Source organism: Necator americanus, chromosome III (genome assembly GCF_031761385.1).
Source record: "Necator americanus strain Aroian chromosome III, whole genome shotgun sequence".
Lineage (NCBI taxonomy): Eukaryota > Metazoa > Nematoda > Chromadorea > Rhabditida > Ancylostomatidae > Necator > Necator americanus.
This window is the reverse complement of record NC_087373.1, coordinates 32,343,785-32,370,359: the sequence shown is the minus strand read 5'-3', so window position 1 is coordinate 32,370,359 and position 26,575 is coordinate 32,343,785. Positions and strand designations below refer to the sequence as shown.

Sequence of the window (26,575 nt, the reverse complement as noted above, 5' to 3'; positions counted from 1 at the left end):
TTACTTGAGATCATGGAATGGTAGGGGAATGTTGAAATACCTGAAAATTTGTCGAAAAATTAGATCACTTTCTGGAAAGAAAACGAACAACTGTCTGAAAGTTGATCCTGGTTTGTCGGCTGGGAATTTGTGGAAATTTTATAACAATGTTTTAAGAGAAAGAGGACAACTGTTCGAAAATTGATCCTAAGTAGTTCCCTGTGTAGAGAGAAAATGTCGCATGATGGCTGATGTACTAATAGCTATACGTATTTCTATGTAGCAGTTTGGCAAGTGCTTGAAGATAGACAGTATTTTACCCCGGATCCAATGGTTGCACATGAGTTGCGTCAAAATCGGTGAGGTAATGATCACACGCTGCGTACAGACGTGATCTTCGAATCGCTATTTCCGAATCGTTTCCGCTGTGTCCTGCCATCGCTCGTTGTTGTGGGGGCATCGCTAGCCAGCGATCGACCTGAAAACATGGATTTTTGCAGGTGAACCGGATATTTTAGCTTCTAACTTTCCTAACATTACTTTGACGTTAAAGTGTTCCAAATGCTAACTGTGGCTTGCGTCATATTCTACATGCGATATACACACTTCTACAGATATCAGACATAACATGCAGGAATAAGAAGAAAAAATACTTCAAATACTACACGAAAATTCTAACATTTGGTTAGACATGCTCTGCTTTTTCTTGCTGCTGTACTTTCTGACTGCTTAACTTCATTTAATTACATTCAAAGGATTTTATTGAGCCTTATTCATCGTTTATTCCAACTCTTGGGCCTCATCGTTAAAATTACAATGAAGTACAAAAAAAGAAGCCTCTTAATCCCGTTTTACTGCACTATTATGTAAGCAATGCGGAGTCATCTCTAGTAATGGAATTAAGGGAGCTCAACCCATACATTTCATACATTATATAGTAGACATACTATTTTCAATCATGATATTTTGAATTGACTCAGAAACAGAGAACATAAAATTTTTTGTAGAATAAGTAAATATTTGGGAGTTACACTCATATTAGCTTGATGGATAGGCTCTTCACCACGACCCTTTTGCAAATATTTTAACTTTTTTCGATAGGAAGAAATGTCTCTAATAATTTCAAAACCTCAATACATTTCCTTGAAAGAAAAGTGCGATGGAACCAGTGTAAAACATGTGCAACTAGGCAAAATACGAGAAGAAACAGTCATAAAAATTTTTTACATGCAAGGTTAAGGGTAACAGTAAACAAGAGGAACTCCAATGAAGAAAGCTGAAAAAAGAATAATACGTTTGACATCGCTGCGATGCGATAGTTACAAATTAACTTACGAAAAAAGTCCTAAAAGTTTTGTGGGTTACAAATTTTACACCTTTGGATTTACATCTTACATCATCTTTGGATGACTTCTACAGAAAAATAGATCAGTAACGTCAAAAAAAATCAAGAGACCAAGGAAAAAACAAAACCTCGTTACCTGTGATTCGAGATCAACAACCAAGTGCGGATGCCGCTGTTGAAGTATCCTTTTAAGCAGGAAATTAGCTCTGAAATGTTGTTATCCTAACTTTTCTCGCTCTTTTGCTTCCCAGCGAAGAAAAAAAAAACAGTCTAAGTGTTGTGCGGACCGATTGCTAGCTCGACGCTGCACCTCTGAGCCACTTTCGTCAGTCGTCAGGATTTCTTCTTGTAGGCGACGGATCAGCTTGAGCGGTCCTTTGTATTGGGCGATCTAAGTGCACAAAAAAAGCATTAGTGATGAGGAGATAAACCAAAAAAGAAAAAATTAAACACCTACGATGGCTTGAATATCAAGATCAAAGTGAGCCCTTATAGCATATTCCACAACATCAGACAAAACCTAAATAAAATAATAGAAAGCTAGCTTAGGTGATACCACAACGAATTCAAACATACCTTGGGCATTCTAGCCTGCGCTAACGGAAGAACGTCATCGAAAGTAGCGTCCAATACCACACCTTTTACTCCTACAAACAGTATACGGCAAAGGTGAGAAGAACTTCCTTTTCATCAAAAGATAACCCAACAAAAACCCACTTTATTAGTGGTAATAAAACTGACTTGGATAATTTGCTGCCAACCAACTTGCAGGATATCCACCAATTGACCACCCAAACAGTACAATGTCTTCTTCTCGGAAACCGAGAACACTTTGCGCATACTGTAAAAGCGTGTATATTTTCGCATACAGTACAATCGTTTCGACTTAATACCTGCATAACAGCATCAGCTGCAGCCAGCGTATTGTTCGGAAAGGGAAGCCCTGAACTTTGACCAAAGCCTGGCTGATTCCAACCGAGAACCTACAAGTTTCATCATGATTCCGCAGATTTCCAGAAAACATAATAAGTAATTTAATTGAGAGACTCTGAGAATTAAATAAGCGTCAGCAAAAAAACAGGAAGAATAAATTACTAATTGTTAGTTAGCGTAGCACAAAATGTACGTCTCAGTGAAGGCGTGCAATGAGCTCTCTTCACAGTATGCGGAAAACTCACCGTACTTCTTTCTTTCTGTCTTTTTATGCTTTCCAATTTGTTTGTACAGTAGTGCATGAATAGGATTACAAAGTTTTAGTGAAATCCTCTGTTAGCCTTATTGTTTGCTCGCTTCTAGGGCGCCTCCAAGATAATAGTTTGTAGATATCTAATTTCTGTTCATTTCTTGTGTAGTTGCTCACAAAAATTTCCATCTCTCGTAGTCACAATACAGAGAAAGCAACATTTTCCTAGTTCAGAAGTTTCTCCTGATTATAGGGCATCACCTCAAAGTCTTCATTTTGCAGGAATTGGATTTCTTTCACTTCTTGTGCAAAATATGATAGTGAACCCTTCTAGAGTGGATTTCGGGATTCTACTATGACTCTAATTTGGACAAGCCCTAATCATTCAAAATACAATGCGAAATTCCAAAGAAGACCAAGAAACTTTATCTCTACGAACCAAGATCTTAGAGACATTCTGAGAGTACAGCAAATAATAACACTACAAAAGTGTTTTGTTAAGGCAACGTTAGTTGTATAGAAGATATAAAAGGATAAAAGATAAAGTTTCTGGCGTTGATTAATCCGCTTGGGATGCGCCCCACGTTCACTTCAATTCAGAATCGTTTGATGCTTATGAACGTGTAACTGGCCTACACAATGACTTGCGGTGGCTAGCCGATGTGTCAAGTCAGTGTTTTTATCCTCACAGACGAGTCTGGTACCAAATTTATCGACGCCTTAGAAATGAAATGCTTGGTGGACACTATGGCGGATTTCAATCTCCGATCGATCGTGCAAGAAGCGGAACCTCTACTCGCTACTACACCCACCCCTTAGTTGTATACGAACTGAAAAAATAGTGTAAAACGATAAAACGCAAAAAGAAGAGATTTCCGAAGAAATTTCCGCATACTATTATAGAGGAAGCTTTGTTCAGCATTTCACCGAGTTAGTTCTAAACACTAAAACAAGAATTAAGACTTACCGAGTAGCCCAACTGTGCTGGTGTATTAGCGATACCTATCTCATAAAATCCGGCATTTCCTTCGCAGGAAATTACAAGTGTACGGTGCCTGGAACAAGTCTGGGTTATTTGAAATTAATCACACGAATATAAGACCTTCCAGGAGAAAGAAATCCAGTAAGGGTTTGGATAATAACACGAAGAATGCTTAACACTGTCAGATTTCAGCGCTATGCTAAACTAAACTAGAAAATGGTTGGTAAGATAGGTATTTAAGGTAAAATGTAGTTGGAGGGTGGTAGGGGGGAGGGGAGTACACTCGGTGGCGACCTTATTTCTAGAAGTAAATAATCAAATCAATCGGGGCCTAAGGCCTAAGCATTAGTCTTAGACGATCCATGACATGTAAACTAAAGTTACTAAGAGAAAAAAGTAAGTTAGAGCGTCGGGAAATAAGGGCGAAACTGAGTGAAAAGAAATTAAAAAGAGAATTCCCTTGAAAAAAGAAATTTAGAAAACAGTGAATTCAAGAGATAGAATTACTTTGAAGCAATGCGTTATATGCTGCGAATTGGACTAAACGAAATGTAGCTTCACCGAGCAAAAATCAAGAAGGAATAAAGAACACAGAATCTAAACGAACCAACTCCATGTGCGAGGTAAGAATTTAGTTTAGAAGATTTACTTATTGAGAAGATCTCTAGCAATCGATTAAATGCATTATGTTTTTCAAAAGAGAGTTAACCTTTTCATAACGTTCAATTTAACTTACCTATGCTCAGGAGTTCCATCTTCTCCACGAATAAACATCGTATCAATGAGATCTCCTTCAGTAGTTCTCAACCAAGCTCTTCGACCATTCTGAACAATGAAATATCAATTAGAGATCAAGGACTGATTGAACGACACTCCGATGTAGAGACGCTAGTTCTTTTGAATTTTCATTTACATCAAAGTCACCATTTTTTCATAATAAGAAAAGTAGTCCTAAGTAATTGCAAATAATAAAAGTGATGGATGTACACCATAAGAAATTTGTAGCATACCTTCGCGGATACCATAAGATTCCTTGCAGTTATCAAACTTCCACTCAACAACCAATTGAACAAGGATACTGATCCTGGATAAAGCATATGACGCCCGAAAGCATGGACTGCATAATAAGCAGCACCCACAAGTACTGGACTACCTAAAATTCATTCTTTCATACTGTTTCATGCACAAACAGACAGACACCATTGAAGAAGAAAAACACAATACATTACGAATACCTTGCACTGAAACTCCGCGATGATACCATAATTTTTCGTTTCGAACCGCATGAAAGTCTGCATGCACTCCTTCGAGGTCGAAATCGTAACGTTTAAGCAGCTGAAAAAAAGAGTATCATACGTAGTTCCAGAAAATGCCCTTCGGAAATTCGAAGATAATGGGGAATATATGAATGTTTGGAATATACAGCTGACAAGAATATTTTCATTGAGAAAGTAGACAATTTTTAACCTTAATTATTGTTAATTAAAAAATAACATAAAAGAGCACAAAAAGTGTTTTCCTCGTCTAAATTTATTTTCAGAACGATATCGCAATACTATCTTTTCTTCCAAACAAATATGTGAACGTACTGCTGCTGTTAGAAGTGAGCGTTCTGACCAGATACTGCGTCTTAGCTCAGACTTTTTTTTAAATAGTTTTCTTATGTAGAAAAGAAAAAAAGTAAAACAAGTCCTATGAACAAATTCAAAACAAAAAATCAGAAAAACTGGGCATATTATGCGCATATTTCTTGACGCAAAGAACAAAGAAATGAAAGAAGATTAGCGTCATATTCAACCGACCAAAAGCATAAAAGAAGAGAAAATCAGATTCCATATAAGGAATAAATTAAAGTCAATGCGCTCAAAGGTAAAGTTGAATTAGTGCATGTTGATATTCAGCAACATCCATAATAGCCAGACTTCCGGTCAAACATGTATTTACAAAACTAACTTGGTTGTCTTCAGATTTTCCGGACCCTCGGGCTTTCATCCATATGTTAAGGAAATGTCGATATTCATTATCCATTGTTCGTCCTACTAGCCTGAAATTCCACTCCTAAAAGCTTACAAACAACTCTTTAACCGTTCACTAAATGTTGGCAGTCACAATAAAGTCAACCGTAGCAATCTCACCTTCCTCCATATGCGAGCACAGCCAAATAGGTAGCATATTTTAACAATGTCATTCCAGTGTGAATATTTAACGCCCCTCGAGTGTAAAGGAAAATAATAATGATGGGTGAAAAAGCCAACGATGTGGAAAAATACAATAGCCCTAGAGTGAACGAATGGTTTGAAACAAAAATTAATGACAGGAAAGAAATAATTCCAAAATCACTTGCCTCTAGCCAAAGACATGGAGTTATTTCCTATTGATTCTGCAACATTTGTGGTTCGCTCTGGCTGCCCAAAAACTCGATATAACCGAGGACCATTCAAAAGTGCATGGAGTCGCCCCATGCTAGAATCTTCATTAGTTATAATATAATCTTCGGCACATGAGGAATCGGCAATATCAGATATCTGGCAGATGGAATCGCCGTATTTCATATTTCGTAAAATAAGAGATCCATTTTTATCATAGGCACATGAAGATGCTTTAGTAATGCGACCACTTGAGGGATTGAGCAAGAGATCATTGTGAGCTTTCTTCATTCTTCACGATGTCCTCACGAGACTCCTGCAGGGCGTCGATTTCCGAACTATCAGTTTTGATTTGGTTATTCTGCTGAGGTTCACCTTCCACGGGACACTTCTGCTGAAAGAAAAAGTAAGTGAAAAATGCTTCCTTTTATGTTAGTGCATTGTAGTTCAACGATGAACGCAAAAAATGCACCTTTTGCCTTACGCGTTCATAAAATTTGCTCTAAGTTCGTCGTTCTCCGTCAAGCAAAGCTAGACAAATTTTCTCGGAAAAACTTAACGAAGCCAAAATGATCACCTGTGATTGCCCTTTAATTTTTTCGTATTCAATCATCTAGGAGAAAATGATAATGTTAAAAAAAAGCCATTTTCTCCTTCAAACAAGGACTTACAACACGTTCTGAATCTATGGCCTGTGCGAAGCCACTGCTTCGGATGAACGCGTGAGGGGATCATAGTTTGGCTTTATAACGTGGACAGAACTTCAGAGCGGTATATCCTATTCATGGACTCGTCCAACGTAGGTCAAGCATACCATTCACTTATCAGTCATCTAAGAAATCTACACTGACCGGACCTCTCCCGAGTAAAGGTTTGCCGAAATTAATTGATAAAATGGAATATCTTATCAGCTGCTTTCAAGAGACTTCTCACTTGAATGGTATCGGATATCACACCTTATCAAACATTTCAACTAACACGAAAATGATAGCATCTGACGTTTCCTTCGAATGAACTCTCTCTTTTCCATAACTAAATTAAGAGTCATCTGAGACTTAAAACGATAACTTATGACGAACCATATGGAAAATTCTAAGGGTGGATACGATACAACTGATTCAATAAAGTGAAAATATAAGAGATCAAAAGGACCTTTCAAATAAAAATGGGGAAAATATTGTACACACAGAAAGGTAGTAAATATTCAGTGCAGAAAATAGCATGCAGTGCGAGCTGTATTAAAACTAAACCGAATAAGGAAAACTGGAAAAAAAGGAAAAACAAGCCTAACCTTTTCATTTTGAAGACAGTCCTCATCGCCTTCATCACTATCGTCTGAACTTTCCTCACTGCTTTCTTCTTCGTTCTCCTCTTTTTTCACCTGTAATTTCCCAATAAACCTCTCGGACTACACTAAATAGTGCTTTTGCATTTCTTTGGTTTAAAATTGAACAAACCATTTTCTTTCGTTTCGCCGCATCCTTCCGCCTCTGCCGTTTCGCCCTTTTCTTAGCTGTGCGTTCTGCTTCAAGACGTTCTATCTCTTCCTTATGAATTCTGCATGAGAAGTACGATATGTAGCATGCTTTTATGCGAACTAGGCTGCTACCTCCGCAAATGCACAGTTGAAAACTCTCACCTGTACTCCTCATCGAGTTCTTCCTTTTCTGCTACTTTTGCTATGTAGTCCAAGCGATTTTGCTCCTTTTTGCGATTGATACTAAAAATGTGCAGTTGAGCAACTTCCTTCTGAAATTTGAACTATAGCTACATTTGAGAGCTGAAATTCAAATACAAACCGATAGATGTGGTACTCGGCACTTCCAGCAGCAGCTGACGATCCAACAACATTTCTAACGAATTCTGGAGGTGGACGTGGAGCTTTCAAATCTGAGCGACGCGCAGGTAAAGGGGCCGGTTTATGCTAAATGCGCCACTGATGACGACAAGAAAATCTGCATATTTAACAATTAGAATGAGAGGAAGCAGAAGCCTTCAGATTGTGCTTCAGATTGAAAAGATGTCAGCTCAGTGTCGAATGGATCGTACGTGCTCAAATTCAACTATTATTATTTTGGTGAAGCTATGCAGTAGCCTTCCTTCTACCTGAAGGATTACGACAACTAAATGCATTTGACGCAATTGTTTGGAATGAGTGATAAAATACGACAAAACAGAATTAATTGAACTGTAGTTGAATTAAATTTTGAAATATATGTATATATCAATGAAAGATGAATCATTAGATAATCCTTCAAATAAAATACCGTATGCTATTCTCATTAACAGTATCTATAGAACGTTGCGAAAGTTGCTTAATTTCACCCTTTAAGCCTTCCTCCACTACCCTATTTTGAGATAATACCTACTTTAAACATCAATGTTCGTCTTCATTGCCTTCAGAAATGACCATTCGACTATAAGACAAAAGAGACAACTCAAGAGAATCATTGTAACTCGTCCTTTTACCTTCAAGGATTCTACCTTAGAAAATACTTGTGTGAAAACTAGATGTGTTCAGAGTACTCTTCTATCGGATGACATGAGTGGAAATATATTTCAAAAGAGATGACTTGAAAAGAAAAACGAAAGAAAAAAGGAAATCACTCACAATGTTCTGTTGCAACCTTTCGAGGCGCATTCTTATGAGATCCGTCGCAGTGTGCGCTCGCCGTTCCTCTTCAACAATAGGGTCATCCCTAGGCATCTATAAAATATACGGAGTAAATAATAGCTGAAATAATAACGAAGCTTCTACAATGTGAAAAAAATGAGCAGGGAAACATCCACGATACCGATGTTCCACTACCTACGTAGATGGCATTAAAAACTACTGATCTCAGTTCAAGAGCGAGAAGAAGGGAATAATTCCAAATAATGAGCGAAACATGACAGCTACAACTGCACCAACGAAAAGCGATGGAAATTATGAATCTAATCGAAATTCGAAGCACCGTAACCCAATTAGTCGTAGAGAGATTGTCGGCTACGGACTACTTCGAGTCGGATGTTTTCTGTATTTGAATTCGTGAATCTTTTGAAGTTATGCAGTTCTTTCCACATAAACGTTTTTTCTAGAGACTCAGTATACGATTCATTACAGCTCGGGTTTAAAGAAAATTAATGACAGTATTTCCTAAAGCGGACATATATTCGAGTTAATTACTACGATTATTTTAATTGAAACGATCAATAAGGATCAAAACGACTAGATTTTAGAATCAAACTGGTCGATCATCGGAGATGAGTGCGTATGCAGAATGGAATCAACGTCAAGATCGAATAGTGATCCCGTTCAACACACGAGTGAATCTCGACGAATTATTCGGAAACGTCCATAGTAACGTTATTTGTGAGCGGATCACTCCATGTAAGGTTAGATGATTGATTCATATTGTCCGTAGGTACCTTAGTCCTCCTATTGAAAGAACCTTACATATAGTCAAATCTTTTATCTTGTGTCAGTTGTTTAATAGTTGACAATTGTCAGAGTAACATTTATTGGTTACTTCTCTTGGGGGAATCGTGCTATCTATCTACCAAAGATTCATCTCAATACACAATTCGGAATCGCCTAAAAGAAACCACACTTGCCACATCCATATCTTCGTAACTGTGGGAAGCTCTTTGTTCATATTGCAAATAGCTCAACCCCTACGGCCACATTTTTTTTGCCCGATGGCTTGGTCTGCCTATTGGGCTCAGTTCTCGCTTTCCTCCGACTTCGCTCTTTGGAATCAATTTTTGCCTACCTAAAATGCATTGTGTTGTTGATCAGTGGTGGAATTTAATTGTTCCTAGCGATATTTCGTACTTTTGGTATGTCTGTTATCAACTTCAACGAAAATAACTCCGACTAGAATGTATTTAAAAAAGATCATCATGGAATGAAGGCGTTTCTTGGACACATTATCAGAGTGTTTTCATGTGTATCTTCTCTGTCATTGCCTGACAGTAGTTTTTTTTTCAGCTGACATTACTGTAAGTTTCAGATATGACCATTAGTGAGCTCATCCCTCTTGAGTTATCATCCTGAAAACAGTCTGTCTCTTTCTTGCTTGTTCCCGGAAATAGTTCCGTTGAAAAGGTTTTCTTTTACTTTTATATGGACGATTATGTTTTCAGCTAGCTATCTACGTTTTGATCCAATCACTCGACGAATTGCACCAAGATGTTCAACCGTTTACTCCAAGTGAACACTGCGCGTAAGTCGAAGTTTCGTGCTCTTGTCTATTTTCACAATTTACACTTTTGTTTTGTTAGGCTTTTGTCGGCTATTTATGGTATGATCGAGCATGGAGATATGTCTTACCTTGAAGTTAGAAGAGTGGTGCGATGGATGGATAGGACAGTGCGCGCGGGCATCTACAAGGATTTCGTGGAATTGTAAGTCTTTAAAATAATCCAGTGAACTACTTAAACCGAGAGTTTGTACTGCCATTATATATGTTTATCACATGTGCTTTAGCATGAAGTCTTACGTTAATGGTGATGATATAATGGTTCAAATTGATGTCATATTGCAAACTCGCCCAGGTGTAGTTAACTTCGTTTGTGGCAAGTCATACCTTGGAATATGGTTGAAGAAGGTAACCTGCCATACGGACGTATAGTACTGTGAAATGCCTGGGAAGGTATCCGAATGTTCTGATTAATTCCATCGTTTTTAGTTATTCTCCGAGTGGAGCCAAATGTCAACTCAGCATATCTTTGACTTTAACAGCAAGTTTGTTGAGTGGATCCAAGCTGCGGACTCACACATGGATGACTCTCAGAGAATGGACGAGACAAACCCGTAAGTTCTTTTTGTTCTTTTCTGTATTCAGTATTGCGAAAAGAATCCTCGTCTCCTGGTTCAAGACCTGGTCATCTGATGTATTTGTCGATCACTATGTTTGGTCGTTTAAGATCACCCGTTCCAGCGCCGACAGCGGCATCCCGATTACTCAACCTGCTGTAGTCCCTTTTGAGGTTGAATCTTCGGGTCGTGCTCGAAAATGGATATCCAATCAAATGCATTTGCTACAGGTTTGTTTCTTCTTAGAATGAACTGTACTAGAATAATTTACCCTGGTGTACATGTTTCTTTTGGTATTCAGAGGGATTAAGTTTGCTACAAATGCCAACTGTAGGTATGCCCATCTGCTGCTCTTCCTGACAATGAAATTGTGGACTGGTGTCAACTTATCCGCAAAAATCATGTAGACATCGTTGAAGTGGTGAGTTCCAACTCTATCGTCCTATCTTTTCAGCTGCTTAAATGTCTTTTTTAGTCGGGAATTTTAGTGTATTTAGAATGTTTGAAACTAAACAGTCTGGAGAATGCCCTTTTTCCAGCACCTTCTAGAAATGCTTTGTCATATTCGCACAATGAATCTTGGCGGTGCAGCAGAATCATTACGGCTCTACTTTGATTACTCCATGTTTCGGTTCGTTTTTGCCGTTTTTTTAAAACTAAAATAGCGCAGAATTGCAGTATCATCTTGTTTGCAATTATATGCTGTGTGCAGTTCATCATTCTACTTGTTTCTTTACTCTGTTAGTTACAATCTTGACTTCATTTCGCTGATTGATACAATGCTCTGTTTAGACTAAGTGATGCGATTATTCCTGCTAGCATACGCGGATGTAGGCTAGGGGCTCTGGATCAGCGATCTCTTCGTTTCTCTTGTCTTTTGCAAGCAAGACTTTGCAGGATCTTCGGAGATAAGTAGGTGACTCTTATACTTTCATTGCTGGACAAAGTGAAAATTGAGTATACATGTTTTCTTGCACCGTAAGACAGAACATATGGAAAATGTAAAAGCCACATGTGATTTCTGTCTTTCTAATTCGTGATCCATAATGTCTACTTTATGCTAGATTTTGGACCTATGGAATTTCTACAGATAGGTCATACCTTCTCCAGGGTCATAGTTGATTATTTTAACGCCAACATTGGCCCGAGAAGAATACCTGAGGAAATTCACATCGGGAACCACGGTGAGCAGGAGGAGAGGCTTTCCGAGTTCATCATGACGTCCAAGACCACCCGTGGGAACTTGTATTTGCAGAGGTCCTCCTCTCTATACGCTGGACGTGGGAATCACCCGGTAGAGGGTACCGTGATGAAATTGACCACGTCAGTAAAAGGTTCTGCGTGACGGATGTCGCTGTTGTGCCAAACTTTTACATGGGATCGGACCATCGCTTCCTCTGAGGACTATTTCCCTTCGAACGGAGAGAAGAGAAAGTCGCGAAGAACTATCATTAACGGAGATTTTTCTTTACGCTAGCCGCATTTTGGAAAGATTCCGCAATAGACAACATCGACGAGGAATGCGACCGGCTCATTGAACACCTTCACGAGTGCACGAGGAAGGCAGAAAATTTTAAAACCAGAAAGAGACGCCTGTCTCCAGAAACTCTTGAGCTGATACGCCAGCGTGGATCACCAGAGCCGCAGGCGACCAAAAACTCACATTCGAACTCGCTAGGCCTTGAAGTGAGGCGATAAAGGAAGACTTTAAAGAGAGGAGAGCAGAAATGTTGGCTGAAGCTGCAGAGGCGGGAAAGAGCATCAGCTATGTTCCGTTGACTCTTCCCCAATCGCAAGACGAAGATGAATGCTCTCCGTAACCAAATGGAACAGCAACAGCGGAAGGCTTTCGTGTTGGTAAGAAATCGTACGGCACCCGGTTCCGAAAGGATAGAATCAGAACACCTAAAGAACCATTCGCCAGTACTTGTTAACGCTCTGGCTTAAGGCTCTTTACATGTTACTTGTCCGAGGGCAGAGTTCTTAAGCAATGGAGAGGCAGCAAAACTGTGTTGTTTCATAAAAATGCGACATCGGCAAGTATCGCGCAATCAGGTTTTTGTCTGTCATCAACAGCTCCTCACAAGAGTAATCCTAAACAGGATTGAAAGAACATTAGATGAAGGACAGCCATGGAAACAACCAAGGTTTCAAAGAGGGTTCAACATGATTGATTCCGTACATAACGTTTCAAAACGCATAGAAGTATGGCAAGAGTACAATATTCCGATGGGTCCACTTTCATCGACTTGAAGAAAGCCTTAAAAAAAACGAAAACGGATGTAGTCATGGACGTCATGAACAACAATGGCGTCCCTACTTCATACATAAAGGTACATCGAGAGTTATTCATTAGATTTTTCCGGATTTTCGCCATTCTACAAAAATATGATCATCGACGTGAATGAAGGGGTCCGAAGACGATGTTCATGTCAAACGGGTGGGTGTCGGATGTCCCATTTACGCTCTCACAGAACGAACATATCCGGATGCACCAGCTACATTTATTCGGGTCGGGAAATAAACATGAAGAACGACCTGATCTCCTAGCTGGCCAAGAGGGAACAAGCGGCTTATGGAGCTTTCAGCAGCAATAATCGAGGATGTAGTGAAGACCGCAAACACCCAGCACTGTGCTCACCTTTTCAACAGCACCGTACTTCCTGCTTTATGCTTCAGAAACGTGGGCACTTTGCAAGGAGGAAGAAGACGCGGTGATCGTCATTTAACGCACAATCGAAACAGTGATGCTAGGAGTATCCCGCTTCACGCAAGTGAGGGACAGGATTCGAAAGGATGGGCAGGACAAGTGATGCACTTTAACAACACTCGTTGGACCAGAGACGTGAGCGACAGGGTATATTAAGCGCACTACAGGAAGACTCGATGGTCAGACTTCTTCACTAAGTCCTTCAAAGAAGAATTTGTATGCTCTTGGTATCCCACGCGCAAGAAGGAACCGTTAGGCGACTTTGGCACATGATCGGGACGAACAGAAGGATTACCCGCTCGACAAGTTCGAAGATCAACGAGAGTCAAAGTGATCAAGATGATTAAACTCTACTTAGGGTAGTTAAGTTGTGTAGTTAGAAAATTGGAACATATTACTTTTGTCTGTTATTATGTTAACCTCGTAGAGGGTGTAGCGCAGTCGGCAAAAGGTCTGGCCACAAGATCGATAGCTCGAAACCGGCCCATTGCCAACGAAGCCTTAGGAGTCCTCCGGAGTCGATAAATTGATACCAGACTTGTCTGGTAGAATGAAAATACTGACTTGATCATCGGGTGACCACGCAAACATTGTTTCAGCCAACACACATTCCAAAACTTCAACGATTACGAATTGCAATAAAACGCGTGGCGCATCCAAACTGGATTGATACCAGAGACTAGGTTAACCTCACTGCAGGCAAGCCACTCGACTTTTGCTCAGCGAGTGTGTGCAACAAGCTCAGAATCATGATGTTGCTTGCTTGCGTATGGCGATGGTGGAATTGGCAGCACTGGAAGCAATGCCTCCTAACGAGGCAGACCTCAAAGCACTTTCAGAAGGTAATTTGTTGAGATGATGTTGTTCGTCATGATTGTTGTATTATCAGGGAAGCCTGCGGAAAGCCTTCTTACCACCGATGGATTATTGCGAATGATAAATCGAGCTGCAGACTCGGAATCAAGGTGATTTATCCCTAATTGGATTTAGTTTTATGTATTAAGTTGTTGTTGGATTTTTGTAAATGAAAGCTCTACTGAGTTAGAAAACAGAATGGGATAGCCACAGAGAAAGACTATTTTGAAGTGAGCAGTCGCGTTGTTTCTGAATTCCAGGCGGTACCAAATTGCTTACCTGCACTTTGAGCTCGCTTTTTAGATAGAACAGATGTCAAATACTCAAGATATTCTAATTCTGAGTAGTTGCTCTTCGTTGTCGTAGTTATCGGTGGGTAAAGTCGTTCGTGTGATAATATGTAAGACTCTGTATGTTATAGCTTTTATTCTTCTAGAATCGATGGTGAAGATCATCGTGATCCGGCTATAAACTCAGTGGAATCAGAACAATTGTTCGATCAAATGAATGCACTAGTCCACTTAATGGCAGCCATAACAGCAGCTCGTCGATGCAAACCACCGACAATGTATGACCTCGTTAGCACTATGCTAGTTAGTAAATGCTTAGTCTGAATTGCAGAGTAGAAGATGGACTGGAGCGAGCGATGAGGTGTTCATCTGGCTCCGATGATGGTGGGCGTGCTCGCCTGATAAAAGACGCAGCGATAGCGACGACAAGCAGTGTGCGCCTGAGGCATGGATTAGCGAAGACTGCACAGTCTCTGGCCACTTCTTTGGTTGAAACCAACTATGCTGACGGATCAGCACCGAAACACGAGACAGAAGCACACGTGAGCCTTTTTCAAAGACATTTTGGAATATTCTTTGTGGGTCGCTTCTACGGGAAGAAGAACAAATGTTAACTTTCTGTCGCTATTTCCCTTACACGACAGTTTCTTAGCTTGCACTCTATGTTCATCAGAAAACTTAGTGCATTTGAGATAGCAGCAAAAAATCAATACTTGAGTCTGGAGTTCCAATTGCTATAAGTAGTCGGCTGATGAGTGGAAATCATACCACACCACTGCGGAACTTTTAGCCCACTTATTTTGAAGGTAATAGCTGGCGTTAATATGGTGTACGCTTGTGCGATGAACGGCGAATGGGATAGATCGTCTCACATCCTACAACGATTGAAAACGGTCTTCACTCCAGAACTTAACTGGCAGGTGAGATTGCTGGTGGGCTGGGGACGTGCTTCAGCTCCTTATTCATGTGCTGGTTTACAGACAGCACAATATGTGCATCTATGTGACAGTATTATCACATTTGACATAGCCATTTTACGAGGTGAGTGGGAAAAATGCACTCCTCTGCTTGAAGACATCGAAGTACTTGACGAAGCTGAAGCAGCATTGAGGTGAAAATGGCTTTACCACATCACTACCATCTCTGTAGTTCGGTTATCGTTCTTCACTAAGATATTCGAAGTTCACTTTTAGGAGATGTTTTTTGATGGCTGTTCGCGGGGAAATAAGTTCCGGACGAAATCTTCTGGAAACACTCTATGCAAAATATGAGACGCCTGCCACGATTTTCACTCACCTAAGGTATGGATGTGTTTACTCGGAGGTTCTGATAAAGGCATTCCCCTTCGAGTTTGTCACAGATTACGGCTACAGCTAGCAATGATGCTGAGCGCTGAGTGTCGATGGAGCGCCGCAACTGAAATGCTTCAGGGCGTACGTGAAGAAGCGATTAGTATTGAACAACGCAACATAGCCGCAATGGCGTTACGAAGAATTGGGGTTGTTCAGGTTCTGATTCGACCAGAATCACGACGTCTACTCATTTTTACTTCCTTAAATGATTAATAGAACAAACATTTAAGTTGATGAGCGGTGACCAAATATCAGCACTGAAGAGTTTCACGGAATGTCATGAACCGATCAGTCGATGTTGCTCAATTCTGGAGAAGACTCTGTTATCAATTGGTTTTGCACAGGCGCACATGATTGAGGACAACAAAAAAGGTGGTTTGTGAGCTGATAACGTAACATCCATCTTCACGAAAGTTGTTTTTTTTTCTAGAATCCTCAAAAATGCTAAATAAGGCTCGGGTGCAGTGCCGACAAGCCGGAGCAGTCCTGGTCGAGAAATATGTGTTACAAGAATTGGCCGTGTGCTACAATGAGGTTTAACAACCAACAAGTAGACAGCTCATGATGAAATACCAACGCCACACTTTTATAGGAAGGTAAAATCGACGAACGTGATGACTGTGCAGCTGAATTCGCAGCTATAGATGAGCGCTACTCTGGTTACTTCGACTGGAAGCTCATTTGAAGACAAAAATTAAATCACTGTAGCACACTTTCTTCTTTTTGATGAAGAAAGTGATTTTGCAAGAAAGGCGGGCATTAAAAGCGGGATGTTTTTTTTTTAACTAGTTTATGTTGGAAGGACATTGTAATTAATGCTTGTTGCCTGAGCTACCTTGCTTATATCAGATTATGCTATTGTAAAGAGCAGTTGGGAATTCCTCAAACGTTTCTCATTCCTCAAATTTATGGTGGAGTGCCGAACTACTTTCTAATTATTTTTGTTCCATGTTAAAGCTGCCACGGTGACTTATAACTCTATGATTGTTTTTATTATGTGCGTTGATCTCACTTACACTACTTCTTTTTAATCATATTAATGTGAGTCGTTATAAAATAATGTATTAATAATGAATTCATATTTAAAGAGTGCCACACTGTATACATCATTGCATTGTGGAATTAATCACTGCTGTCTCCCAATCGCCTTCTGAAGCGATTTTCCAATTTGGACTCTGACCTTCAGCTAACCAATCAAAGTCGTTCGGTCGCTTCCATGCGTCACCTGGTGGAGCTTCTACAGGCTCTCCGTTAAAAACCACTCTGAAATAGTAAAGGCTCTGAAGTGTCAAAGATATGATCCAGAGAAAGCTCGATAAAGAAATTTGTAGGACTGAAAGCTCGAAAACTACCAAATGAAAAACGTAGAGAAAGAGTAGAGGAAAAAAGATGAAATGTCGCAAAAAGCTTTGACAATCGTTGCTATGTATCCCGCAAGTACTAATAACACAGCATCACTTTGCAATTTGAGAACAACAAAGGTGACTGGAAATAAATCCTGAGAATAGAACGACTGTTGAAACAAAGTGATAAATGTTAGTCTATTATAGTTGCTTATGAATCGCCAATGTGGCAGAGAAGTAAAATAGTAGTTTTGCAACAAACGAGAGTATAAAACAGCTTGCTCTGAGACTGGTACGATAAAACAAGCACGTCCTCTAGAATGGAGTCATGCCACAGGAACAATATGATAGAAGCAGGAGTTTTTCTTCGATTGTGATGGAGATGTTAATCAAGTGGGGACCAAAGAGAAGATGTGCAACATCGCCATTCAAAACACAAAAAGATTGTGAAAGTTCAAAATTTCTCTTTATCTATGAGTCTCACCCATAGCCAGCCAGGTGATCTGACTATGAATGACTACTTGTTTGGTAGGGAGGGTGTGTCGACGGGTCGAATTGCCCTAGTGCCAACCAAACCTTTCATCCCTGCAGAGTCAATAAATTGGTAACAGACTTGCCTGGGAGGATAACACCACTGACTTTATTCATCAACTACCCCTCCGTAAGTCACTCTATAGGCAGGACGCGAGTTCATAAGCCTAAAACGGTTCTGAACTAAAGTCGAACGCATAGACGCTTCCCAAACAGATTGGTTAACCCCGGACACTTTATCACTTATTTTTCTATGTTTTTGGTAAAATTAAATTAAGTTTAGAAAAAACACTTCAGTGTACATCTTGAGAAGAAAAGTTTCATAGACCTATCGGAAGAATACGAAGATACTGGGAAGAAAAAGAATCGAGGAGAAACATCCAGATATGATTAGAATGCGCCTGTATCAAACAGAATAAAGGATGACAGTGATGTGCACAGTCAGGTAAAAGAAAAAAGGCTCTTTTCCATATCGTAGGTCCCAGCGGAAAAGCCAATAAGAAAGACCTCGGAGTTTGTGCATGCTACGCTTTCATTTAAAAAAACCATTACAATATTCTTTGAGTCAAAGCAAAAAATAAAATAAATAAAGTAATGCAGCAGAAACAAGTTCTGAAAGTGAATAGGAATACCTTAGCTAGAAAATAGCTGATAAATGAGGGAACTGGAATGTAAAACAACATACTATTGCGTTATAACGTACTATTGCTTACCTGTAAGGAGACATTTGAATGTTAGTGCAAGACTCAATTATAACAGCTGCACGAACACCAACATGAAGGCGAAGATCATTAGACGTATGAATACGTAGTTGTTGAGCGCTCGCAAAAATTTGTGACCTAGAAGAAAAAGCGATTGGGAGTCGGTTTTATCTAATGACACGTAACCAAGGATATACTTAAACCCACCTTGAGCAATCATACATAAGTATGGATGTTTCAACAGGGAGAAAGACCAGCTTGGAGTCGCACAATCCCTAAATAGTAGCAGTTTGAAGAGCTGGTGTTGAAGATCATCTGTTCGTTTCTTCGATGGAAATAAAACACATATGACTGACTTGAATATGAACTGTAGAAGGACGAAAAACAAACGATAGTTGGCAGTTTTTGATTCCTTTCAATTTAACATCATTTCCATCTTTACCCGTGATAATTAGATTTTCGCCGGTCTGAATAGTTTCACAGTTATCATATATACCTAAGCAGACAATGTTATGGAAAAAGACTATTTTTACCAAATCTGAATAACTGATTGCGTTATCAGAAGAAACTTTTTGAATATATGGTGCCTCTAAAGGAGCAGATGGTTGCGTCTTAGGACTATCCGATGTAATGGAGCTTTTTTGCTTTTTTGAGACCTGAAGAAGAATATAATGATGTTAACAATCATTTCATATTTTAAATGTTTCTAGAAGACAAAAATTCACCGAAAAAGAAAACGTCGTGCTCTGTGGACCTTCAATGCCAGCGCGTATAGTAGCCTTTCGCAACAGCTCCAAAACGTCTTGGATTCGTCTTGCGGACCATCCACAACATTCTAAGGAGAGAAATCCTTCTGAAAATACACTCTGATTAAAACATAAAAGATAATGGATCAACAGTGAATCTACTGCTTTACTATAAACAAAAAGAAAAGGGGCCAATTAAGAGTTTCAGTGAAAATCTATACTTTGGGCACAATCAAAGAAATTGGGAGAAACGAAGTTACCTAAGGTTTTGATTGTTTCCTCATCTACAACTCCTGACTCTGCTTGTTCTCTCGCACGATTTAGCACCTCAGTCAATTCCTCCTCACGTAGTTTTGCTTGCTGTATATCTGAACTTGTATAAGCACTATCTGGTTAAGGAAACAACCCAGGATGAAATCACCACGTAAATGAGCATGAAAGTGAACCATTCATGACCTGCTACTCTGATGTCCGAATATAACTTAATTACACACGAAAAATTATAGACAAATTAAAACGACATGAAGCACGGTGTAGTTGCACGAGCAGTCGCACTGGACAACGCGGTTTTTGACTGCTCACAGATGGCCTGAAAGAGAGATTTGCTCCGTAATTTGCCAAATTTTGCCATCCAGATCGTCATCCAGATCAATATTTGCAGCAATTTTCTGGTTGATTTCATTCTTTTTACTTTTTTTCTAATTTTTCATCTTTTATGTCTTTCTTTTCGAATTTTTGTTATATTTCCTAGTTTTCTTCTGTTATATACATCTACAATGCATCTGTATTGTTCTTGAGCTAATATATTGTTTTTGTTCATGTTTCGCTTTTAGAATTTCGTTCAAAATTGCATTTATTTCTATGTTAGGGTTTTTTTTTTGTTTCCTCGCCTACCCTCTCTCGTTTACAAACAAAAAAGAACATTAGCATGAAAATAAATATACGAACGAAAACAATACAATAACATAAGAACAATATAGATATACTATAGTTATAAAAACTATATAAAATATAACCCTATAACAAAAGCAAATACAGCGAACATAACAAAATTAGGGAAAAAAAAGAAAATTTCAAGACGGAAAAATCGGAAAGAAAAACAAAAAATAAAAACAAAAAAATGCAGTCAATATCGATCTGGGTTGCATCCCTTGGCAAAATTTTGGAAATTGCCAAGCGGACCGCTAGCATGCCATATGTGAACGATCAAAAACCGCGTTTCTCCAGCGGAACAGCTCCTACACTGAGCATCCTGTCGTTTTAACCCGACTATACAGCGAGTTTAACTTTTTTAGTACAACTTTGCAACCTATCATTCAAGACATATTCTCATGCATATTGAGGAACTTAGAATGTTCATTTGGTTTGCATAAGTGTATGTAAACTGACGCATAAAAGCGGTCAATAATAGCACTGCAAAATCAGTTTGTCCACAGGAAAATTCCTGCTCTTTCTGACTTTCTGCTTATTTTATCCAATGACTTATTACTAGGGGGAGGAAAAATGAATAACAAACCTGACTGCTTAACTGGTCTTCTCTGCTGTAATCGTTGCATAAGTAATTCTTTCTTCTTTGCTATCGCACTTGTGGATTCAGATGACGCAGCTTCATCCAACATTTTCGTGATTAGTTGTCTCAGAAAATGTGGGTTTCCTAACTTATATCAAATATTGGGATAGCAAAATTGAGAAGAAAATCAAATCTTGGAATAAAAGTAATGTGTGGATGCAACCATATACAATCGAAGAAGTTTTAAAAAAGTCTACAAATTTATCTAATCATGACCCTTTACATGACAAAATTGCAGAATCATCAATCTACATGCTCTTTTCGTTTCACTAGTCATACTTGGTGTATTGAGTGCGGCGCGGATACCATGGAAGGAGAATTTGCGAAAACGGGCGTCCATTCCCTGCAAAGGCGACTCCGTGTCATTACTTTGTTCTAAAACAACTCCGAAGCATCAAATAAAATACGTACTATCGTTAAAATGGTCGAAATCCTTTGGGTGAAGTTCAATATAGTGTTGAATGACGGCATCCCTTGTCTTGTAATGATGTTCTCTTAAAGACCCCATGCCATAACCCACCGCTGTCATGATTCCTACTCCGATTAAACGGGGAACAATTGCTAGAAAAAAAATAATTCCTGTCATTGTTCTTTCGACAACATTTATTAACATTCCCTCACCGTAGTAATATGGTCTCTTGTTCCAGACATTGTAAAGATGACAACCGAGAATCGACGTAGCAAACATAACACCAGCTCCCTACATATGAGTTTATAAAAAGAATTAACCGACAAATGTTATATCTGGTCCAAATGTACACAGAGCACCCAAATAGCGAGTCACATGTGATTTCTTCAATATGCTACAATGCATGGTGCACCAGTGAATATGGTGGATGCCAGTTATATTTTTAACATTCCTGTGACCGTAAAACACAGTGCTGCCCACAGAGGAAAATCCATTACGTAACAAACTGTTATGAAAACAAGCTTGCTCCATATCTTTACAAAAACAACGTTAGGAATGCTTTGAACTTCACTAAGTAATCTAGTTTTGGAAATAAAAACCCGCTAAAACCTCCCTTAGTTTAGCCGCTGTAGCGCTTTTATTTAAGAGAAGAAGATTGCTGTTCATAGAACTTTTTTGCGAACCATTTCAAAGAAGTGTCGTTATCCTGGATTTTTTTCTCAAATAGCACTCATAAATAAGGGGTAAAGGATAGAGTGTCTGGCATTAATTAATCCGCATGGGATACGTCACCACTGCGACCTGTTTACAATAAAAAAGAACTTTTTTCTTTTTCCTCGACTGTACACATCACTATAATGTCATCCTTTACTCTTTGTTATATAGGCGCATTCTACTTGTATTAAACTTAATTTATCAGGAACATAAAAAGATAAGCGTCCGGCGTTAATTAACCCGTTTGAGAAGCGCCTATGCTTTCGACTTTACTTCAGAACTCATTTAAGAGAAACTTTACTCATTTAAGAGAAGAACATTCGGGTTTATGAACTCGTGTGCTGCCTATAGGATGACGCACGGAAGGGTAGTCAATGAATTAAGTCAGTGCTTTTGTCAACCCACGCAACTCTGTTACCAATTTATCGACCCAGGAGAGGTGAAAGATTTGGTTGGCGCGAAGGCGAAATCGAACCTCCGGTCGATTTTGCAGACAGCGGAACCTCTTACCGACTGTGCTACATCCTCCTCATAAATCAAAACACTTAAATCTACAGGAAATAATATTAAATAAAATTTCATCGACCTAAAATAGCAGAGCATTAATAGAACATGATATAGTACTAATTCTGAGGATAATGTTACGCCCGGGGCTCCCAATAAAGAAAACCTTAGGAGAAAAAACTACTTGCACTCTATCTTATTTGGTTTAGTATTTGTATGCGCAACAACGTATCTCAATAGGGTTGTGGAAATAAAAGAAAACAGTATGAAAACTTGAGTTCACCACAGCTAGAAAGCAATGAATGCCTCTCAAAATCTACTTTTTTACATGCATTTGCGGGTGAGTCGAAACAGCAGATCGTAAGCGATACCTCGGTGGTCTACGGGATGAATAAGGTATGGTACTGTGCATATTTTGTTGGTAAACAAAGCAAAATGAGAAGTAAAAGATCCTACCTTCATTGGATACGACCATGTGAAAGGATCTAACGGATGAACCTCACGGAGGCCTGCACGTAAGTACTTCTCGCGTCTTTCCAGCTCCTCGGTGCTTACCCGAGTTGTCTCCGCCATCTATTTTCGAATCGAATGAACAACTAATTAACTACTAGTGGACGAGGCATATAAATAATATGAATAGTGGACGTGGATCTATCCACTGATTTTCATGTAATCGGATGAAAACGACATGAAACACGGTGTAGTATCACGAGCGGTTGCGCTGGAGCTGCGGGATTTTTGACCGCTCACAGACGGCATGCGAACGGTCTGCTTGGCGATTTCCCAACTATTGGCGAGTAGCGTAATCCCGATCGATATTGGTCGCATTTTTTGTTTGTTTTCATTTTTTTTTTGCATTTGTTTTTAATTCTTTCGTCTTGAATGTTTCTTTTTTCATACCTTTGATATGTTTGCTGCATTTGCTTTTGCTATAGACATCTATAGTGTGTCTATACTGTTCTTAAGTTACTGTATTGTTTTTGTTCATGTATTTATTTTCATGCTAATGTTCTTTTTTGTTTGTTTGTTTGTTTTGAAGGGACATAGAAGGAACATCAACATAGAAATAAATACGATTTTAAACTAGATTTTAAAAGCGAAACATGAACAAAAGCAGTACAATAACTCAAGAACAGCACAGATAAAATGTAGATCTCTATAACAAAAACAAATGCACACAATGAATAACATTATAAATAAAACAAATACAAACATAACAAAAATACGAAAAAAAAGAACACAAAAAATGAAAAATCAAAAACAAAAGCAAAAAAATCAAAAACAAACGAAGAAATTACAGCCAATGTCGATCCGGCGACGTCACTTGGCAAATTTCGACGAATTGCTAAGCAGGTCAAGAACCGCGTTGGTCCGGCGCCGCCGTTCTGTCTTATCCAACGTTTAGAATACATAGGCGAACTCACATGGTTTATTTACAAAGCTGACGATATCCCATTTCACAGAGATAATGGCACAAACCCCTCGAAACACAACATGAACAGAACACAGTACAAATTTATCTTGAAGCAAAGCTACACTATATATAACTTCAATCACGACACTCTAACGGTCAAATTTCGCTGGGAAACGGCCTTCTTCGATAAGCTCGTCCCACTTCTCAATCCAGAAGTTAGGGCAGATGTCCTTAAAAAGAGTAAGAATCACTTTAAAGAAAGCAAGCAGCCGTAACAGAATCCTAGCTTAAAATCCCATAACGAGATCTGAACAGATGATCAGTAAAGTACCACATGTCAAATAAGAGTATCGAAAGAATTTGCATGAAGATCAGAGTCATTCGTATATCCATAATTCTAAGAAGAAAAAGAAAATAAGATCGGAGCGCACAAATATTACTGTGCAAATAACTTAATGGATAAAACAGAATAAAACCGATTAGCGCGAAAGTTGTTCAAGTTAATTTTTCATGAAGATGGATTTGTAGAAAATTTGGTCACTTCAAGTTTTAATTGTTACGCGATATTAGTCATCAAATTCAAGTTTTCGTCAGTCTCTTCACGATTGTTTACCTATACATTTTCTTTTGCTTTCTTCAGCACATCACTCGAGGATATGAAGGCAGGACGCATAAGAACGGCCTTACTCGTAGATTGCCGTTGGTTGGTTTTTTCACTTCACAAGACTTCACTACTCAGCTATTCTATGTCTCATTCAAATCAGTAGAGCCGAGGCAAGAGTTCCCGCGTAGACGAGAGACATTCTTCCGTTTCGGTTGTGGAAATACCGATGAACAATTCAAAGCTTCGTGTAATTTGCCTGATTTCTGCATGAAATGCGGCGATGAACAGTTGGTTAAACGGCGATCACTATACATTTATATCAAACAGCGGGGGTCAATAGAACAAAAAAAAGACGATCAAATATAACAGCAATCAACTTTGAAATCAGGGCTCAAATCTTAATCACACGAATCTGAAACGCCTCGAGAATCCCCGGAAGCCTTTTGGATCCACGCCAAAAACCATAACACGAACCGCAAGGAAGAATACCTCACGATTTTCCGGTAACTCGCACAGCTGCTATATCTCAAAAGGCTCTTCTGATTTGAATGGGACATTTAAATCAATCGCTCTCCTGATTAATCGCTACTAATGTTCTCCAATAAGAAGTGATCATCTGGTGTAGCCGCTACGTTAATGGTTGAAAAATAACTTCAGAGTTTCCTTGAATAGTTGTGAAGGGATCTGATCGATTAGATTGTGAATTGAATCACCCATTTCAGGTTCTGAAGAAGGTGATTTGCCGAAACGTTAGCCAATAAAATCAATTGAGAAACTCGTGTGCAGTGCATCCAAAATCAATAAGACACCGCATATATCAGAATTCAGAGCCAAGTTCCCATAGAACACTTTTTATATTAAAATATACCTAAGGCAAGACACCTTTTGACTCTCTAGTGCGATCAGAACAGTTTTCTGATGCAAACTATAATCAAAAAACAAGATTTAGGCAAAAGAAGTTGGAAAATGGTGAACATTCACGGAAGCGCTTTGCCGTTCCGCTTTTCTGTATGCTCTGTAATGGTGGAAAAGAGTTCGGAGTTAGTGTAGATAGTGTCGAAGAAAATATGAATAACGGATAGGAATAGTCATGATAATAACAAACAAGGCACGGGCTTTTACGGGCTTATAAACATCAGATATGCTCTTCTAAACCAACGAGAATTTCAATTTTAGAGGGAAAAAACAATACAAGATAAATTTGACTTGAACGGCAAAGTTTTAAGCAGATTTCACAAACCAAACTTTCGACTACAGTATACACCATTGAACATAGATGTGATTGATACAACTCAAAGTAGTGAAAGTATCTAAAACACTGCAAAGAATACTAAAAGTTCAAAGATGCTCTAACCTTGTACACATTTTGGAAAAATTTGCAAGGTTTGTAGTCCCTTCCCATCAGTTCATTGCAGCGATGGAAATCGACGTAGTAAGCGAAGCACTGGCGCTGTTTACGCACCTACAAAGTTGATATAGTGAGAACAACTAGTTCAAAAAAAAAAAGAAGAACATTATCGAAGATCGAAGCTAGATCACAGAAGCGTTGAACGTTAGTGTTAATAGACGACGGTCAAAAAATGTATAACAGTGTAACCTGCGGGAAGCGTGCATCATATGGAGCTGCCCAGAGAAGGTCTTTCTTCAACTTTTCGTTGATTTCCTTGTTGAACCAGTCCGGGGAATCAGGATGGCGGAGGGCATCCGAGAATTGATTCTGAATGGAAGGACAAAGTCGAATGTTGGGTCGAAGAAAATTAAAGTACATAAATACGTGGTCAAACACACGGGAAAGGAGGCAGAAGTCTTTAAAAGTTACAAATAGCAAACCTGGTATTTCTGAAGACGTTCATACGTTGTTAGTGGGACTTGAACTTCTGCAGGCATTTCTAAAACGACACTGAAGAAGAAGAAGAAAAAGCGCGTGTTGAAAATGAGTAAAGAACTAGAAACAACCCGTACAATTGAAAGATGAACGAAAGATTAGAAGCAACAAGGATAAAGACATGAGAAAAACAAGGAGATTGATCCCGGTAAACAACAAGACTCCAGAAACTTGCCAAGCCAGGAATAATAAATGGACAAATATTCTTTCAACCTGTCAAACATTACTTAATGTTGATAATAGAGACATACAACAAAAGTGCACCGTCCATCTCTGTGAGACACTTTCACACAC

The 26,575-nt window shown here is 39.1% G+C and overlaps 6 protein-coding genes across 7 annotated transcripts; 1 reads left to right on the top strand and 5 right to left on the bottom strand.

Moving 5' to 3' along the window:
• On the bottom strand, positions 1 to 6,041 carry RB195_011683 (uncharacterized protein; the record flags this gene model as incomplete). Of its 2 annotated transcripts, none has more annotated exons than XM_013435578.2 (15): positions 1 to 40; positions 300 to 457; positions 1,461 to 1,530; positions 1,612 to 1,715; positions 1,782 to 1,844; positions 1,901 to 1,971; positions 2,066 to 2,165; positions 2,218 to 2,307; positions 3,475 to 3,562; positions 4,226 to 4,314; positions 4,500 to 4,642; positions 4,725 to 4,824; positions 5,443 to 5,533; positions 5,625 to 5,766; positions 5,834 to 6,041. In XM_013435578.2, 15 exons carry the CDS (start codon positions 6,039 to 6,041, stop codon positions 1 to 3), a joined length of 1,557 nt encoding a protein of 518 aa, XP_013291032.2. The 2 variants fall into 2 exon arrangements, with proteins under 2 accessions (XP_013291032.2, XP_064050795.1); XM_064193212.1 differs by having other exon boundaries at positions 5,834 to 5,951.
• An 85-nt stretch (positions 6,042 to 6,126) lies between these two features.
• Positions 6,127 to 8,562, bottom strand: RB195_011682 (uncharacterized protein; the record flags this gene model as incomplete). Its single annotated transcript, XM_064193211.1, has 6 exons — positions 6,127 to 6,249; positions 7,147 to 7,236; positions 7,313 to 7,412; positions 7,495 to 7,575; positions 7,655 to 7,779; positions 8,467 to 8,562. The coding sequence occupies 6 exons, from the start codon at positions 8,560 to 8,562 to the stop codon at positions 6,127 to 6,129; spliced, it is 615 nt and encodes a 204-aa protein (XP_064050794.1).
• A 536-nt stretch (positions 8,563 to 9,098) lies between these two features.
• Positions 9,099 to 16,545, top strand: RB195_011681 (uncharacterized protein; the record flags this gene model as incomplete). The annotated part of the gene is made up of 20 exons (XM_064193210.1): positions 9,099 to 9,230; positions 9,981 to 10,060; positions 10,119 to 10,241; positions 10,324 to 10,444; positions 10,526 to 10,650; positions 10,778 to 10,883; positions 10,988 to 11,074; positions 11,193 to 11,284; positions 11,446 to 11,565; positions 14,063 to 14,205; positions 14,253 to 14,328; positions 14,655 to 14,786; positions 14,840 to 15,050; positions 15,315 to 15,428; positions 15,489 to 15,619; positions 15,702 to 15,809; positions 15,869 to 16,016; positions 16,091 to 16,232; positions 16,291 to 16,394; positions 16,453 to 16,545. The coding sequence occupies 20 exons, from the start codon at positions 9,099 to 9,101 to the stop codon at positions 16,543 to 16,545; spliced, it is 2,388 nt and encodes a 795-aa protein (XP_064050793.1).
• A 421-nt stretch (positions 16,546 to 16,966) lies between these two features.
• Positions 16,967 to 20,800, bottom strand: RB195_011680 (uncharacterized protein; the record flags this gene model as incomplete). Its single annotated transcript, XM_064193209.1, has 8 exons — positions 16,967 to 17,123; positions 18,448 to 18,573; positions 18,643 to 18,710; positions 18,792 to 18,902; positions 18,969 to 19,091; positions 19,161 to 19,288; positions 19,442 to 19,549; positions 20,698 to 20,800. The coding sequence occupies 8 exons, from the start codon at positions 20,798 to 20,800 to the stop codon at positions 16,967 to 16,969; spliced, it is 924 nt and encodes a 307-aa protein (XP_064050792.1).
• A 220-nt stretch (positions 20,801 to 21,020) lies between these two features.
• RB195_011679 (uncharacterized protein) lies at positions 21,021 to 23,790 on the bottom strand (the record flags this gene model as incomplete). The annotated part of the gene is made up of 5 exons (XM_013435575.2): positions 21,021 to 21,094; positions 21,163 to 21,312; positions 21,373 to 21,451; positions 22,835 to 22,951; positions 23,677 to 23,790. 5 exons carry the CDS (start codon positions 23,788 to 23,790, stop codon positions 21,021 to 21,023), a joined length of 534 nt encoding a protein of 177 aa, XP_013291029.2.
• A 151-nt stretch (positions 23,791 to 23,941) lies between these two features.
• RB195_011678 (uncharacterized protein) lies at positions 23,942 to 26,283 on the bottom strand (the record flags this gene model as incomplete). Its single annotated transcript, XM_013435574.2, has 4 exons — positions 23,942 to 24,022; positions 25,751 to 25,858; positions 25,994 to 26,113; positions 26,227 to 26,283. The coding sequence occupies 4 exons, from the start codon at positions 26,281 to 26,283 to the stop codon at positions 23,942 to 23,944; spliced, it is 366 nt and encodes a 121-aa protein (XP_013291028.2).
• Between the last annotated feature and the right edge of the window lie 292 nt (positions 26,284 to 26,575).